This window comes from Pituophis catenifer, unplaced genomic scaffold (assembly GCF_029215685.1).
Source record: "Pituophis catenifer annectens isolate HBS135680 unplaced genomic scaffold, rPitCat1.0.hap2 SCAF_9, whole genome shotgun sequence".
In the NCBI taxonomy this organism is placed as follows: domain Eukaryota; kingdom Metazoa; phylum Chordata; class Lepidosauria; order Squamata; family Colubridae; genus Pituophis; species Pituophis catenifer.
In genome coordinates, this window is record NW_027256889.1 from 24,354,416 (window position 1) to 24,371,569 (window position 17,154).

A 17,154-nucleotide genomic window follows, 5' to 3' on the forward strand; every position below is an offset into this window, starting at 1 on the left:
TTCGGTCTGACCTAAATTAAAATTATCTGCCACAATGTCCTTCCTGTCAGTGACTACTTCAACCCAACAATACACGAACAAATAATAGATAGAAACTCAAGGTAAACCGCTCCAAACTCGATTGCAGAAAATAGGACTTCAGTAACAGAGTTGTCAACGCCTGAAATGCACTACCTGACTCTGTGGTTTCTTCCCCAAAATCCCAAAACTTTAACCTTAGACTGTCTACTGTTGACCTCACCCCATTCCTAAGAGGTCTGTAAGGGGTGTGCATAAGTGCACCAGCATGCTTACAGTCCCTGTCCTAATATTCCTTTTTACTCTTACTCTTTTCATGTATTCAAATTATGTTTATACTTTTACCCGTTATCTTATATATGCTTGACAAACAAATAAATATAAATATAAATAAATGAATAAATATAAATATAAATAAATAAAAATAAAAAATATAAAAAAATAAATAAATATAAAAAAATAAATAAAAATATATAAATAAAAATAAATAAATATAAATATATAAATAAATACAAATAAATAAATAAAAATAAATAAAAACAAACAAACAAATAAAATAAAATAGAATCCAGCCGCTTCTCAAGCATTACCTATTCGGGGAAAGTTCTTTTCCCTTCTAGCCCCGCCCCCGCCCGAAGCCCGCACTTTAACTCGCTACGCCGCTCCCGCCCCTCCCGCCCCCCTTGCTCGCTTCACGCTTGCTTTCATTCATCCTTTCCTCCATTCACGCCCTGTCCCCCACCGGGCCTATTTCGCTCCGCCCCTCGCCCTTCCTCCTGGTCCTCCGATTGGCTCTTCGCTCTTCCTGCCTGGCGGGCGGGCGGGCCCTCTCTCTCTCTCTCTCTCTCTCTCTCTCTCTCGCCTCAGGAAGGAGGCGGGCCTTAAACGGGCAGTCACGCCCTCCCCCTTCCCCGCCCACGCCCGTGTTCCGCAACCGCGAGAGAGAGAGAGAGAGAGAGAGAGAGAGAGAGAGAGAGGCGCGTGCGCCTGGCCGTGGGCGGCGCCAGGCGGCAAGAAGGGGAGGAGCCTCTCGTCGGCCGTTGCCTGGAGACGCGGGGGGGCAGACAGGCAGGAAGGAAGGAGGGCGGGCGCGCGTAACGCTCCTCCCTCCCTCTTTCCCCTCCCTCCTTTCTTCCTCTCTTTCCTTCCTTCCTCCGCACATAGGAGTGAGGGGGTGGGGGGCTTTCCTTTTCTGAAGCCCCTTCCTCTATTTATTTAGACCCGCCCCCCTCCAAAAAAGGCTGAGGCAAACGGGGCTGGGGAAGGGGGTCGTTTTAAGGGCTGTAGGAGATTGGAAAAGGCCAATTTGAGGGAGGGGGGGCTTTGGGGGTCAGTATTTGGGGTAGGGGGGAAGGCAGCCCGTCTACAGCCCCTTCGTTGCTTGGGTGGGGGGGATCAATTTCCTCCTTTTGTCCTGCTGGGGTGAGGTCTCTCCCAGAGGCTGCGGTGGCCCCAAGCTGGGACTTGGGGAGCCTCAGAAGGGGGCTTCTCTTAAGGGGAGGGGGCTGTTGGAAAGCCCCCACTGATTTGGGGGTTCCTCAGGGTTACAAACACACACAACACACACACACACACACACACACACACACACACACATACACACACACAGAGGCCTGGGTGGTGGAAGCAACAAGGGGGGCTGCTGCCTTGTGTCTGCCAGGTTGGGGTGGGGGTGGTCTAGTCTTTCTGGAAAAGAAGCCCAAAGGGGTGGGAGATCCTGAGCCTGCAGACAGACAGACACACACACACACACACACACACACACACAGTGGGCATCCCCGTCCTCCAACTCCAAGGTTGCTCTTAGCCTCTTGGAGTTGCCCTCAGGGTGCCTGGATTAAGCTGGTGCCATCTGGGATCCAGGAAGAGGCTGCCAGGGGCTTTGCAGGTGTAACCTTCGCCAGCCTGCCTTGTGCCAACCAGCGTGTGTCCCGGCAATTGACATCAAGGCAATGGAGAAACGTTCTGGCCGCTTTCAAAGCTGTGGGACAACCTTGAAGAAGAAGAAGGAGGAGGAGGAGGAGGTGGAGCAGGGTATCTGCTGAGATCCGAAAGAGGAAGTCCTGCTGCCTGGAGGTTATCTTCTCAAGTCAGCCACCACTGGTTATGTAGAAGGGAGTAGGGAAGCCCCGGGTGGCTGCGCTTGGCTCTCTCTCTCTCCCTCTGAGTTGCATGGCCAGAGGGGCTCCTTGGAAGCACTGAGGAAGGAAAAGAGTCTTCCTCCCTTTAAAACTCCCCCCCCCCCTTTATTTCTTTGCACTTCTACGGAGCCAGCTTTGATCTGCAATGACAGGGAAATCCGTGCGGGATGTGGACAGATACCAGGCTGTCCTTACCAACCTGCTGCTGCAAGAAGAGAACAAATACTGTGCAGACTGTCAGGCGAAAGGTAACCTGTGTGGCTTGTAAATGTTGTGAGTGGTGTGTGTGTGTGTGTGTATGTGTATGTGTCTGTCTGTCTTTGGGCCAGAATGGTCCTTGAATTTGGTCTTCCCCATAGAAAGGGTAGAAGATAGATGTGACTGAGCATGTATACTGGCCGGCATATTTTTTTGTGTTGAAAGGTGAGCGTTTGCCGGTAGCAAGAAATAACGCAAACTCCCACACAGGTAAGCTTCTGCTTTGTGTAAGCAGCACCATAGTGTTGGTTCTAGCCGCAAGCATTGTGCATTTCAGGTTGTTATCCCTGAACCCAGTAGAGGGCTGTTCCAATGCTCTACTGCAATAGTATGCAATGCAGGTTCCTTTCTTGGAAATATTTGCTGTGAAGGATTTGTGGCTGGGCAGGTTGGGGTTGAGAATTGGAGTGGGCGCAGAAATAGAAAGGTTGCTGGCTTTCATTAGAAGGGAAGGAACCCGTTCGTAATTTAAGGAATGCTTGCTTGCAGTTTGTTACATAATGCCGTCAAAAGTTGGCAGCAGTCGTGGTTACAGGTATTCTACCCAGAAAAAGCAAATTGGCATTGAATACTTGGCTTTACCTTGGGTTCACGTGTAGAGACGCATCAGAAAAGAAATGGGTAGGTTGAATTTAGCAAATATTGGATTCAATCAAAAAGAAAAAAATCAGCTTTGGGTTTCGAACTTTTTTTTTTTTTTGCCTATAGCTGTCTGCCCAAGCAGGTCTTTGCTTTAAAAAAAATTTTTTTTACAGCTTCCTATCCATAAATGCCATACTTTTCTAGCTGACATGGTTGCAGGCAAGTTGGGAAACTTTACACCTAAAAAGGGTTGGCTTTATTGTTTTCAAACTAATTGTGATTTTCAAAATGTATATGAAAAGAGTCTCAGGAAGGCTGATTAAAGATACTGACCCTAAACCATTTTTTAGAAGATAGGTCAGAAGAGTTTAGTCGTGATATAATTGCTCTACCCCGGGGTCAAAAAATGAAACATTTGGAGAATGGAATGTTGTTTGTTTGTTAGTTGGTTTGTTTATTTTGTTTCTTGCATATATTGGCTTGTTTGCTGTAGTTGGCTGGTAATGGCTTGCTTTTGCATTTAGTGTTTGGAGGCACACCTGCTCCTTGCTAGTGACTCTGCATACTCATGGTCAGGTTTGTAACCCAGAAGGCCAAATACGGGGACTTTTGCCTCCATCTATGAAGAAAAATATAGATGACGTACAGTAGTTCAAAGTCCTGTAAAATTAAATGTATATTCTAGCAAACTTACTTGGAAGTCAAGAAGCACATTAAAAACGCTATGTAAACTCTATGAATTCAGTTTACAAAGCAATACCTGCTTGTGTACACAGGAAATCATTGGTTTAAATCTTACCTTGAGTCAATTTTTAACTAAACTTCCACAATATATATCTTTGGCTTCCCATATAATGCTGTTTTCATCTTTTGTCCTGAAACGGAACTGAAAAAATAAACTTCCTATTCTTTTCAGGGCCATTTGCTTGTGTATCAGTTGCTGGGTTTCAAATGATCAGAAAGAATCTGGTAGCTCCTGTTTCAACTAGCAAATGTTATTAAACCACCTAAGCTTTTCTTCTTCTTTTTTTTTTTTCCAGCTGCAGCTCACTTCATGAGATGCATAAAATGGATTGTAGACACAGGTTGTGGTTATGTAGAGTCACTTGCTTGAGACAGGAGTTCATAGAAATTCAGTAAGTGTGTTTGTGTCTGTGTATTATAGAATATCTCATAGATACTCTAGCCATCTGATAAGATGAGCCTTGGCTCACCAAAGCTTTAACCTTTTAATAATTGAATAAAATTTGTTAGAAAAGATGCCGTCCCAGACTTCTTTTGGTTTTTTGCTACTATAGACTTTCCTCCTACAATAGGTTGCAAATGGTCGAGCAAATAGCTTTAGCAGTTGAATTGCAGGATTAGGTACAACAGATACCAGATTTTGGTTTCTGGTAGAGATAGGCTTAAATTTCCTCATCAAAGGAAGAATTGTAAAAAAAATAAAAAAATAAAAAAAAGGCAGATTTCTTCATGGATAGGTCAGCACTACAGTACTAGAGAGACTGTAAATGCCAGCATTGCGGAATGCTTCATTTTGGCTTTTTGACGGCTCATTTGCCATTCCGTCTTCCTCTTCCTGTTCTTTTATCAAAGGGTCCCATTTCCGAAAAAAGTTTCTTGACTTTATTTGCATGTTTTCCTGTCTATTTGTGGTGCTGACTCTTCTACTGGAAGGTTGGATGATATTTACAGAATATAGAACAGCAGAGTTGGAAGTGTTCTGTGCAAGCAGGAGACCCTATAGCATGATGGCTAATCTTTTTGCCATCGCGTGCCAAAACTGGGGGGAACATGGGGGCGGGGTTGTCCACATGCGTGCCCACACCCATAATTCAATGCGCCCTGCCCCCCGCGCATGTGCACCTGACCCGCCCACTGCTTTTAGCACGCAATGGCCCGGTAGGCCCGGTAGGCCCATTGTTTGCCCTCCCCAGGCTTCAGAGGCTTTCTTGGAGCTTGGGGAGGGTGAAAACGGCCTGTTTCCTGACTTCTGGTGGGACCGGAAGGCCGTTTTTCGCTCTCCCCAGGCTCCAGAGGCTTTCTAGGAGCCTGGAGAGGGCTTAAACAGCCTTCCCCCGCAGAGGCCGGAAACAGCCCATTTCCTGACTTCCAATGGGACCGGAAGGCCCAAAAATCAGCTGGCTGGCGCGCACATGCGCGCTGGATCTGAGCTAGGGCAATGCTCGCGTGCCCACAGATATGGCTCTGTGTGCCACTTGTGGCATGTGTGCCATAGGTTTGCCATCATGGCCCTATAGCATTCGGGACAAATGGCTGTCTGGTCTCTTCTTAAAAACCTCCAGCGATGAACCCTCCTAACTTCCGGAGGGAAGCCATTCCTCTGGTTAATTGTTCCAACTGCCAGGAAATTTCTCCTTACTTTTAGGTTGGATCGCTCCTTGATAAACTTCCAGCCCTTATTTCTTGTCCTGCCCTTAGGTGCTTTGGAGAATAGGTCAACCCCCTTTTGTCTCTGACAGCCCCTCAAATATTGGAAAAATGCTATCATGTCAACCCTGGTCCGTCTCTTCCTTAGACTAGATTTGTATGATGGTTCCCTAAGAAGCCAAACTTTGACTTGCTTTTGTGACCCTTAGCTAGAAATGCTTTCTAAATGTTCCCTGAAGTTTATTTTAAAACCATAGTGGGTCTGCAATTGCACTTTTAATTAATGTAAAACTGTCTATGTTATTAAAATGAGAAATAAAAATAGATCATAATTTTAGATCCAGTCTATCCAGAGTGTGCAAATTATACTTTTTATTGCAGCAGATATTTAAGAGCATAATCAAGGAACATTGGAAAACAAACAAAAAACTTTAAAAAAAGAGATTTACCAGCAGGAGAAGAGTGAATAAAAATAAAGATATGGTAAATGGTAAATCAGTCAACTATGCAGGCACCTACCTATCCATGTTCTTAAATAGTTTAAATGGTGAATTTGGAGGAAAAAGAATTCAAAGCATTATTAAAATAGTGCTGGATATTAAAATATCCTATATTTAAAACATAGAACAATATTAAAATTGAGTAAATATGCAATAAATAGCCATCATAGTATGCATGGTGTGAATCATAGATAAAAATTTAGTCTAAGCTGAAAATTCTACCCTTATTTAGAAAAACATAGGTATTTAAGTTTCACGTTAAGAGAAACCCAAATTCATAGGTGGTACAAGCTGAAATGCAGAATTATTATTCATGAATAATGTCCAAGTTAAATTAAATTCTGTATCAGATTTCCTATTCAAATATTGTACCTTTTCTCTTTTTTTACATTGTGTCTATTCCTAGAACTTCATTTGCCATTTTGCTGCAGAGGGGAGTAAATGTGAGCATACAGCATCTGGGTCAATGTTATCATATAAAAAGCCAGTTTAGTATCCTTCATGGGAATATAAGGTTTGGCAATATTTAATAGAAAAATAGCTGGTTGGAAAGAGAATTCAACTTAAAGAAAAAATACGATAAATCATCTTCCAGAATTTTTGAGCTCTACAGCATTGCCACCAATATGAAACAACGATGTTGAAGAAAACGAGTTTTCTTTAAAAAAAAAAAAAAAAGCGCCGAGAGGAAGATTAGAAGTAACAGATGGAAACTTATCAGAGAGTTCCAACATAGAACTAAGGAGAAATTTCCTGACACTGAGAACAATTAATCAATGGACCAGCTTGCCTTCAGAAGTTGTGGATGCTCCATCACTGGAGGTTTTTAAGAAGATGTTGGATAGCCATTTGTCCAGAATGGGATAGGGTCTCCGGCTTGGACAGGGGGTTGGACTAGAAGACCTCTAAAGTCCCTTCCAACTTGGTTATTATGTATTTTAAGTTACTGTATTTGTTTTAGCAAATAGTAGTGGAATAATATACCAGTGTCAAACATTTTATTCCATTTTTCCTTAGGAATAATATCTGCAGTACATTTAAGTACTAGGTTTTTTTTTATGTCCTTTTATGGCACATGAATTGTCTTGTTTAAATTCTGCATTCATTTAATCAAATAAAATGATTTCTGAGTAGTATTTCACTAACAATTTAGAATAAGCTCCAATAAATGTTTTGAGTTTTGTGTTATAAGCTTTGTTTTTGTAATTCCTTTAGAACAGGGCAGTGTCTTTGGATATGTTTTATTCATTTATTTAAACAATTTATATGACACTCCATCTCAGATGCGGCTGGATGTCTTACAACACATTAAAATTAAATTAAATTGGAAATAATAAACAGAACAATATTAGTTAAATATAACCTACAGGGTTGAGTCCAGTAAAGTTAGTTCTGACCAGTCAAGAATGACAGAGAGGTGGGGAGATCACTGAGGTTTTGATTTCTTAGGTTGGTTTATCAGCGATTCTTTGCAATGAGTTTTTTGAGCATTCCGGGGATCCATCAAGTGGATTTGTTTGTTTCTAAATTGCACAATAATAGTGAAACCGAACAGTTTAGCCAATACCTCCGGTAGGCAGAGTTTGTCACCTCAAATACTCTGTAAACGGTTGCATTGTTCGGGATAGCCTTGTAGTCCCATTTCATGAGGTTTGAAAACTTCTGGGTTAAAGAGTTAATCATTAAACTTCAACTGGAAAATTGTATAATGTGGATATAAAATATGACATGTTTTCTCCATTCCACATCAATTAGTTTACAGTGGAAGCTGCAGAAATCCAATGCTACATTAATATAGCCCTTTGCTAATAATAGTGTTCAGAGTTTATGTTTTTGAGAGCCAGTTTGGTATTTTACCTGGTGAAGGCATCAGGCTAGAAACCAGGAATTGTGAATTCTAGTCCCACCATGGGCCAGTAACTCTCTCAGCCCTAAGAAGGAGGCAATGGCAAAACACTTCTGAAAAACCTTGCCAAGAAAATGTCAGGGGCTTTCCAAGCAGTCTCTGAGAATCAGACATGATTGAAGGGAAGAGGGAAAAAATTTTTGGGAAACAGATAGGGTTGGGGAAAAAATATTTGGGCACTATCTTGACTAAACTATCCTTGCTTCTCCTTGTAATCATCAATAAAACAGTTGCCAGAATCTTTTTTTTTACATTGAAATGATTTCATGTCTGATAATTGGGCTGGAGAAGGATATGCCTGGAAGCAGGCATGATTTAGATATCCTTTTCATTGGTAGAGATTCAGTGTTACTTACCTTCCCTTGTCATGTCTCACACTTACTGGTAGATAAGATTAGACAAAAGCTTTCCATTGTACTAAGCAAAGGTTTTCTTCCTTGCTTTACAGGTAGTCCTTGATTTACGACTACAATTGAGCCCCAAATTTCCATTGCTAAGCAAGACAGTTGTTAAGTGAATCACTGCAGTTGTTGAGTTAGAAACCCGGTTGTTAAGTGAATCTGGCTTTGCTTGGCAGAAGGTCTCAAAAGGGGATCACATGATCTCCAGATATTGCAACTGTCATAAATACCTGCCAGTTGCCAACTGTCCAGATTGTGATCATGTGACCATGGGGATGTAGCAATGGTCATAAGGGTGCAAAACGGTCATTAGTCGCTTTTTTTTCAGTGCATTTGTCACTAATTGTTGCAAGTCGAGGACTACCTAATGTAATTTGAATGTACTCTTTCTTTTTAAACTCCTCTTCAGTGTTTCAAAGTTTATTCTTTATATTAAGGTTTATTTTGCATCTTCCATGAAATTTTGGTAGAGTGGATTCTTATAAGACTTCAGAATCTGAAAAGCTTGTTTGTTCTGATAAATCAGAGGTCTTCAAACTTGGCAGCTTTAAGACTTGTGGACTTCAACTCAGAGTTGAAGTCCACAAATCTTAAAGCTGCCAAGTTTGAAGACCTCTGTGATAAATACACAGGTAGTCTTCAGTTCACAGCCACAACTGGACTTGGAGCATCCAAATTGCTAAATGAAGTAGTTGTTAAGTGAGACACATAATTTTACAACCCCTTTTGCGGCGGTTTGCTTGTTGCAAGCCAGCTGGAAAAGTCACAAATGGCAATCACTGAGCCCAGGACACTGCAACCGTCCTAAATATTGGTTGCCAGTTGCCAAGGCCCCCAAATTTTGATCATGTGATCATCATGTGAAGATGATTGTAAGTATGAGGGCTGCCCGGTTGTAATTTTGAACTGTCACTAAATGAATGGTGAACAAACAGGCCATTTTGCTTGTTTAGTTTAGGCTCAGCTGTTAGGGAAATTATTTTGCTTTTTTTTTTCCCCAGTTGCGGACAATAACAGTTCAGTAACCATTTCACCTCGTATCAGTCAACCATTTCGGTTTCAGTTCATGCGGGAGAGTTAAATATAAGACATGTTATTGGTAATGAGTATTTACTCAGTGGGATGCCCTCTGTTTTCCCTGGTTCTCTGGAGGCTCAGTTGCTAGAGAGGCATGGCTGATACACCTGCCACTTCTTCAAGATGGCAGAGATCTGTGCATGAGGTTGGGTGCTGTCTTCTCTTTCTTCCCATGGATGCAGAGCAAACTCTTACATTCACTCTTTTGGTTTTTTAACACCTACCCAATTGTGTCTTTTAATTGTCTTTCCTGTAAATGCTTTCTTTTCTGTTGTTCCATGTATGCATTCTCAGAATAACAGCTGTTATAAACCCATTTCTCTTCCATTTTATAGTTGACTGGAAAGACTTATATGGAAAGACTTTTTCACTTGACCACAGATTTGTACTGTGTTACTCATCTTTTCCTGAGAAATCTCTCCCCTTTGTGTTGCATCTACATTCTGTGTGTGTTTTGTCTCTGTGTTGATCAGAGGATAAACTTGTGTCCATGTCAATCCTTCCCTAATGCATCTCTTGAGGAAGGTTGAGAAGACAAGCTTCTTCAAATCCTAAATATAAACATCTCAGATATTAGACGTTAGTTAGTTAGCTGGATGCTGAGTGCTTGTTCTCATAGAGTCTATGCATCAATTCTGTCAGTTGTTTCTCCTTAAAAAAAATGAATGGATAATTTTATTTTTCCCCCCATTGAGATATATCACTATAAACTACTAGATATTCTGGCTAAAAAAATACAAGCTTCTTTGCTGAGCTTAAGAGACATGATGTCCCTTCTCCACTAGGCCTGTATCATCTAGAGACTCCCAGTTATATCAACTCTGATGATTATGAAAATTGAGTTTAGATAAGTAATATTCTGCTTCTGTAGTTGAGCAACTCTTTCGCTGTTGTAAGAAGAATTAATTCTCTCTCTGGCAAGCATATGTCATTTTAGCTTAGAAAATAGGACTTTTTTTGTATATTAAGAGACCTGCTTTATTTGGGGAAAGGGCTGCATTTTCCATTTAAAATGTGCCAAGTTAGTGAATAATCTATCTGGGAAAATGCATTGGGCCTCAACAACCTTGTGAGGCCAAATGTGTCTTGCAGAATTGGGATGATGATGATGAAGAAGAAGGTTAATTTAGAGCAGCAGGTCCCCAACCGTTGCGGATGGCGACCCGGCTGCGGGGGACAGGGGAATTACACCATGCAGGAGCGGCAGGCCAGTGCGCATGCACGCAATTGCCCACCAGCCCACCGCTCCTGTAAGTTGAGCTACATGCATGCTCCAGCCAGCCCCTCGCGCAGCCCAATTCCAAATAAGCCACACCTGCGGCCCAGAGGTTGGGGAGCTCTGGTTTAGAGGACCTGTAGGTAACAATCCTGATATTTAAAGGAGAGTGTCTTTTACATTATCAGCTTACATCTACAGACACTGATTTGCAAAGCGAGTGGTTGTGTAAAGTTGCTGTTTTTCTGGCATTGTTTCGTCTACTATTGAGCAATGAGGTCCGTGCCCTGCTGCAGTACTCAAGTCTGAGTGAAAGAAAATTGTCTGCCCTAACTTGCTGTGTTGTAATAGGTTATTTAGTGACACATGTAGCTGGATGCTGTAATCAGAAGCAGACTTCCTTCTCTATAGAAAACGTCTGGATACAGATAGTCCTCGACTTACAACCATTCATTTAATGAAGGTTCAAAATGGCACTGGAAAAAGTGACTTGTAATTGATTCTCCCACTTAAGACCATTGCAGCACCACCACCACCACCACCCCCAGGCAAAAATGAGAACAAAATTTGGGCACTTGTCAACTGTTTAAGTGTTTAAGCATCTGGGTTCCTGCGATTGCCACCTTCCCAGCTGGCTTCCAACAGAGTCAATGTGGGAAGCCAGATTGGCTTGAAAACTGTGTTGATTCACTTAACAACTGCTGTGATTTGCTTAACAACCCCAGCAAAAAACAAAAAGTCACAGAATTGGGCACAACTCACTTAACCACTGCCTTGCAGTTGAAATTCTGGTCTCAATTGTGATCGTAAGATGAGGACAACTTGTAGTGCTGTTTGTGCTACGCGGTAGATGCAAAGAGTGAGGTGGGGGAGCATAGCAAAAACTGGGGACGCACACTTTTTTCTGTCTCCTGCCGGTCTCCCATAGACCTGAGCAGGAAACAAATTTCACCGGAAGGCTAAAACATCCTCCATTTAGATTGGCTGTTAAAACAGAATCTCGCAAGTCCTGACTGGGCTGCCCCTCCTTCCCCTTTTGCTCCCCAGTGAATCAGGAAGGCATCTGCCTGAGTCACTTCCCGATATTAGCTCACTTCTCAAGACTTAAAAACAAGGTTGATGTGGTGAAATGTTGTGAGGAGGTAGATTCCCAGGACGGAGGATTCCAGAGGAGTAAGAGGCAACTCAGCCCAGATATTATGTGTGAGAGAAATAATACCATGTTTCCCCGAAAATAAGACCCTGTCTTATATTTTTTTGAACCCTGAAGTAAGAGCTTGGCCTTATTTTCCGGGAGGTCTTATTATTTTGGGGCGTGTGGAGCAAGATGGGGCTCCTCTTGCCGCCTTACCTGATTTCCAGCTCTGCGTTTAAATATTTTCGGGGAGGGTTTATTTTCGGGTGGGAGGCTTATTTTAATGCATGTGCTCAAAAGCCCGATTGGGCTTATTATCAGGGGATGTCTTATTTTCAGGGAAACAGGATAGTTCCCAATAGTTTTCAGACTATAGATAGTCCTCAACATACAGCAGTTCATTTAGTGATCGTTCAAAATTACGGCACTGAAAAATGTGATTTATGACCGTTTTTTCACACTTAGAATCATTACAGCATCCCCCTGGTCATGTGATCAAAATTCAGATGCTTGGCCAAGTGGTTCATATTTATGACCATTGCCGTGTCCCAGTCTCCTCACTGATCAGCTTTTGCGACCTTCTGAGAAGCAAAATCAATGGGGAATCCAGATTCACTTAACCACCGTGTGATTAACTTAACAAATGCAAAATGATTCACTTAACAGCTCTGGCAAGAAAAGTCGTAAAATGGGGTAAACTAACTTAGCGAATGTTTCACTTAGCAACACAACATTTTGGGCTCAATTGTGATCGTAACTCGAGGACTACCTGTATATTGTAGATGCAGATACTAGAGTGATAGATTTTCTGGCAAGCATTTGTCTCTAGGTGTTACACCACAAAGAACCCAACTTGCAAGAATCACCATGTGTTACTCTTGGTTTCAAGGCCTGACAGCCTCTTTGACGGTTCTTGCATATTTCCGTCAAGGTCATCTTCCTTACTCTCTGCACTCATCGCCTCCCTCCCTCCCTTCCTCTTTCTGATATCCCTGTTGTGATCCAGGCCCAAGTAGGTATTATCAGACACAAATAGTTTGAAACAAACAGACTTTATTAGAACAGCTGAGAATTAACTGATTCTCAGCGTAGTCCAAACTAATTCAAAACAAATTCTTCATAGCACAATTCTTCAGCCTTATCACCAACCTTGGTCTAATTAGGCAAACTGCCAAAGGCTTCTCTTAGCAAAAGTTCAGAAGCAGAAGATGCCGACAAGAAATAAATGCAGCAAGGCAAGAAACAAATCTTATCAACATTGTTTTCCGACAAAGAGCCCAAGAGCCCTTGCTGATCTTTTAAGTCTTATGGGAGGGGCCAATCATCTCTTGGCCTTACTCCCAAGTCATCCTGTTTGCTTTAGCTGCTCTTGCCTTCTGGCAGCTCTTCTCATGCGTGCACTAGGAACAGGCTCCTCCTGTTCCTCTGCCTCTCTGCTGTCTGACTCTGGGGGCTCTGGAGTCCGCACATCACCCCCAGATGGCCCTGGCCCCATCTCTGCCTCTGACGCAGAGCCCTCATCCAGGGCTTCCCCAGCCTCCAGGACTGGCCCATGTTCTTCCTCAGCCTCCTCGCTGTCCGACTCCGCTGCCAGCTCCGCAGGCTGCTGGCGGACCACAACACTCCCCACCCCGGAACAGGCTGCAGAAAGAAAGGCAGACTTGAATATATCTTGCAGGGTGCTGCCAATTAGGCTGAGAAAAACCAAGCTGGGAAAATGAGTAGTTCTAGGATTATCCGTCCTGCTGTATATATTTCCATCATCCCACAGGCAGAAATCAAAAACAGGCATCTTCCAAGCCTGCTTATAGGAATGCATAAATCAGGGTTAAATCAGGCCTAAACTTTTCCAGCATGTCTCCGCAGATGGCAGCTTTTTTTAGAAAAGAAATGCCCCTTGTGCCAGTTTGCTCCCTTCTATGCAAGAACCTACTTGGGCTGATTGCAACATGGAAATGATTCTCTAGCAACCAACAGCATGTTTAATATGGTAGAAACTTGACACGATGCTACAACAAAGTAAATTCACGGAGACAATTTTTTTCCCAGTTACTTGCAGCTATATGTATGAAGTGGGAATTAAGGTAGCTTTTCTCTCCAATTGCACTCCAGTTACACTAAATTATGCTGTTGGTTGTGTTGAATGGGAACTCATGAACGTCAGACTATATCAGGGAAGAGAAGATGGCTTAGGTTAAAAAAAAAAGTCTATTTCGCTGACTTCAAGCACACCTACAGGTAGTCCTTGTTTAACGACTGGTTGCTTAGTGACTGTTCAAAGTTATGACAGACCTCCCTAGAACTTCTTATGACCTGGTCCAGAATTCTGAAAGCTGTACAAAAACACCCTGTGGTCATGTGATCACATTTTGGGCCTTTGGCAACCAGTTCACACTTAAAGCCATTTGCAGTGTCCCACATTCACATGACCATGATTTTTGGCACGTTTTGTAGGTTTCCAGCCTTTACTTCTGGTTTCTAGCAAAACACACCCATTAAAAGAAACAGGTTTACTTAACAAGCAAAGCGCTCTCTTATGGTCACTACAAAAAAGTTTGTAAAATCAGGTGTGATTATATGCTAACTGCCTTAATGACCATCATGACTTACAATCGTAATTCCAGGCTCAATTATGGCTATAAGTCAAGGACTACCTGTACTCTTTGTTTACTGTTATATTCCAAAGATCCTGTTGCATTAATGTCCAGCGATGACCTGGAAAAAGGATAACATATATTTTGTTCTTTGTTTTTTCAAGGAACCCATGGTAAAACTGAGTCAAGGTAGTGCTTGCATCTAGAAAAAGACCAGATGTGCTTGTGAAAAATCACTTTCTTACAGAGCTGGAAACATGATTTCATACAGCTTCCCCTAAGATTCAGCAGTGAGATACACAAAATGAAATGGTTCAGATTGTAGGACTACTATAGATGCAGTTAAATAGCAGGGCTGGGCAGGGAAAGTGAGGGAAAAGAGATTGAGTGGAGTTTAATGAGAATCTGTTGAGTTTTTAATTTAAACAAAAGAGTCCTCTTTTGGGAGCAGATAGAAAAATAGATTGCATTAGCAGTTTTTGCTTCAAACCAACCAAAATTATGATCTTTATTCTTAGTACTTAATCGGAACATTTTACTTCTCTTTGTAATATCAAGTACTTCCTGTGAGTAAGATTGAGAGTTTGAAGTGTAAACACCTTGTCTCCAACCAGAAAAGTTTCTTAAGTTTTTGCTATGCCCAGCCACCAGGGGTGAAATCCAGTAGGTTCTGACAGGTTCTGGAGAACCGGTAGCAGAAATTTTGAGTAATTCAGAGAACCGGCAAATACCCCCTCTGGCTGGCCCCAGAGTGGGATGGGAATGGAGATTTTGCAGTATCCTTCCCCTGCCACACCCACCAAGCCACGCCCTACAGAACTGGTAGTAAAAAAATTTGCATTTCACCACTGCCAGCGCCATCAAAACCTCTGGATGTCAGCTTCAGATTTCTCCATACTTGGTGGTTTTCATCCCACCATGGCACATTGATACAACAGTTTCCAGTTGTATGGATAAAAGTGTGGTTGAGCGCAGTAATGTCCATTAGAATTCCAGTGGCCCTTTTAGCTCATGGAAGCTACATTAGGGGTTTTCAGATGGTCTAGGCCAGGGGTGGGCAATTGTGGCTCTTTTACAACCTGTGGACTTGAACTCCCAGAATTCCTGAGACAGCTTGGTTGTAAAAGAGCCACAATTGCCCACCCCTGGTCTAGGCTGCCGCCTTAAATTTCTATTTTTATTTTGTTTTGTACACTTTTATGTTTTCCGTGCTTTCAAAATGTAACATGTTTACATTTTGTTTCCAGGTCAGACTCAGCTGGAAGGGGAAATGTTTTGGCTTTGTTTCCATTGTGGACAATAAGAACAGTTCCATAATCATTTCGAGGCTTTGGTTTCAGTTCATGTGGGACAGTTACATAGAAGTAGCTTCTAGGAATATCGTGAAAGCCAGTAGTCAAAACTGGCTTTTTAGAAACTGGAACTTTGTTTTCAGAAAGATTAGGAAGTGATTGTATCTTTTTCTTTCTTTATTATGTTGGGCACAGGAGATTTGACATCTTAAGCAAGGGGCACAACTTTATTAATTCCTTGGAGTTACAACCCATCATTCCTCCAGAAGCTGAAGGCAACATGCATCTCTTTCCCTACCAGCTGTTCCCCTTAAAAACAACTTTGTGAGGTACATTACACTGAGAACAACTGTCACACAAGTATTGCATAACCGGGTGATCTTCCGTTACTTGTCCCAGCTTCTGCCAATCTAGCAGCATGTTCAAAAGCATGTAAAAAATGCAAGTAGAAAAATAGGGACCACCTTTGGTGGGAAGGGAACAGCATTCCGTGTGCCTTTGGCGTTTAGTCATGCCGGCCACATGACCACGGAGATGTCTTCGGACAGCGCTAGCTCTTTGGCTTTGAAACAGAGATGAGCACTGCCCCCTAGAGTCGGGAACGACTAGCACAGATGTGTGAGGGGAACTTTTACCTTTACCCAAGTATCTGATGTCAGTCCTTCAAGGAATGCCAGATGTGAGCACCAAAATCATTAATACAAACATTACTTTTGTTATAGGACTACAGTACCAGGATCTTGCAACTGAATCGGCATCTGAATCACCCACCGGCCTTTATCCTAAAGAGAATTAGGGAGGGTCACGATTGAAATGCTTTCTCAAATTCCATTTCTGCTTTGAGCTGGGATTACTCTGCCTGTTGTCTTGGCTGCTAGTCTTCCTCAAGGTTATCCTCACAGCCCAGGATACCTAGTGAGTTTCTGTAGCTGAGGGTGGATTTGAACCTAGACCTTCCCAGTTCAAATGGGACACCTTAATCACTATACTGAAAAGCATACTAGCTCTCTTGTTCAGACATAGCAAACCAAGATTGGAACAATATCCAATTCAGAAATTTTCCAAGTTTGTCTCCTCCCATGACTGATTCTTTAAAAGGGTGTTTTAAATGAACATTTTTTTTAAGGTCTGCAGAGTTGTGTATATACCGTATGCTATTGCTTTATAGAAAAAGGGTTGGATATTGCATATAGAATCATGGGGCTGGAAGGGACCTTTGAGGTCTTCTAGTCCACACCCGTATCCAAGGCAGGAGTCCTTATACAATCCCGAACAAATGGTTGTCCAATATTTTATTGAAAACCTCCAGCGATGGAGCACCCACAATTCTGGGAGGCAAGCTGTTCCATAGCTTAATCGATCACAATGTAATTCCTCCTTAGGTGGTATCTATTAATTTCAGAAAGCTTTCTCAGATCCTTCTGAGATGTCATGGATGGATATGAAAGTGCCCTGAGAATTACATGACAAATGGAAACCTTTACATTGGTTTGTGTAAGATTTGTTTTGGGACAGATATTGCCCTTAAGATTGGATCTGTTACTATGCATTTGAAATTATGGATTCATCCAAACAAGATAAAATTAACATTTGGATTGGTGGGACCCTGTTTGTCATTTTGAAAGGTGTCAATGGGGTATTCT

General features: G+C 42.3%; 1 protein-coding gene across 1 annotated transcript in view; it reads left to right on the plus strand.

The window, feature by feature from the left end:
* The first annotated feature begins 1,416 nt into the window (after positions 1–1,416).
* The window catches only part of SMAP2 (small ArfGAP2), a 49,189-nt gene continuing 33,451 nt past the window's right edge, over positions 1,417–17,154 (plus strand). Inside the window, 1 exon segment of the mRNA XM_070949685.1 lies at positions 1,417–2,407. Within this exon segment, the coding sequence (XP_070805786.1) occupies positions 2,305–2,407 (103 nt within the window). The 5' untranslated portion in view covers positions 1,417–2,304.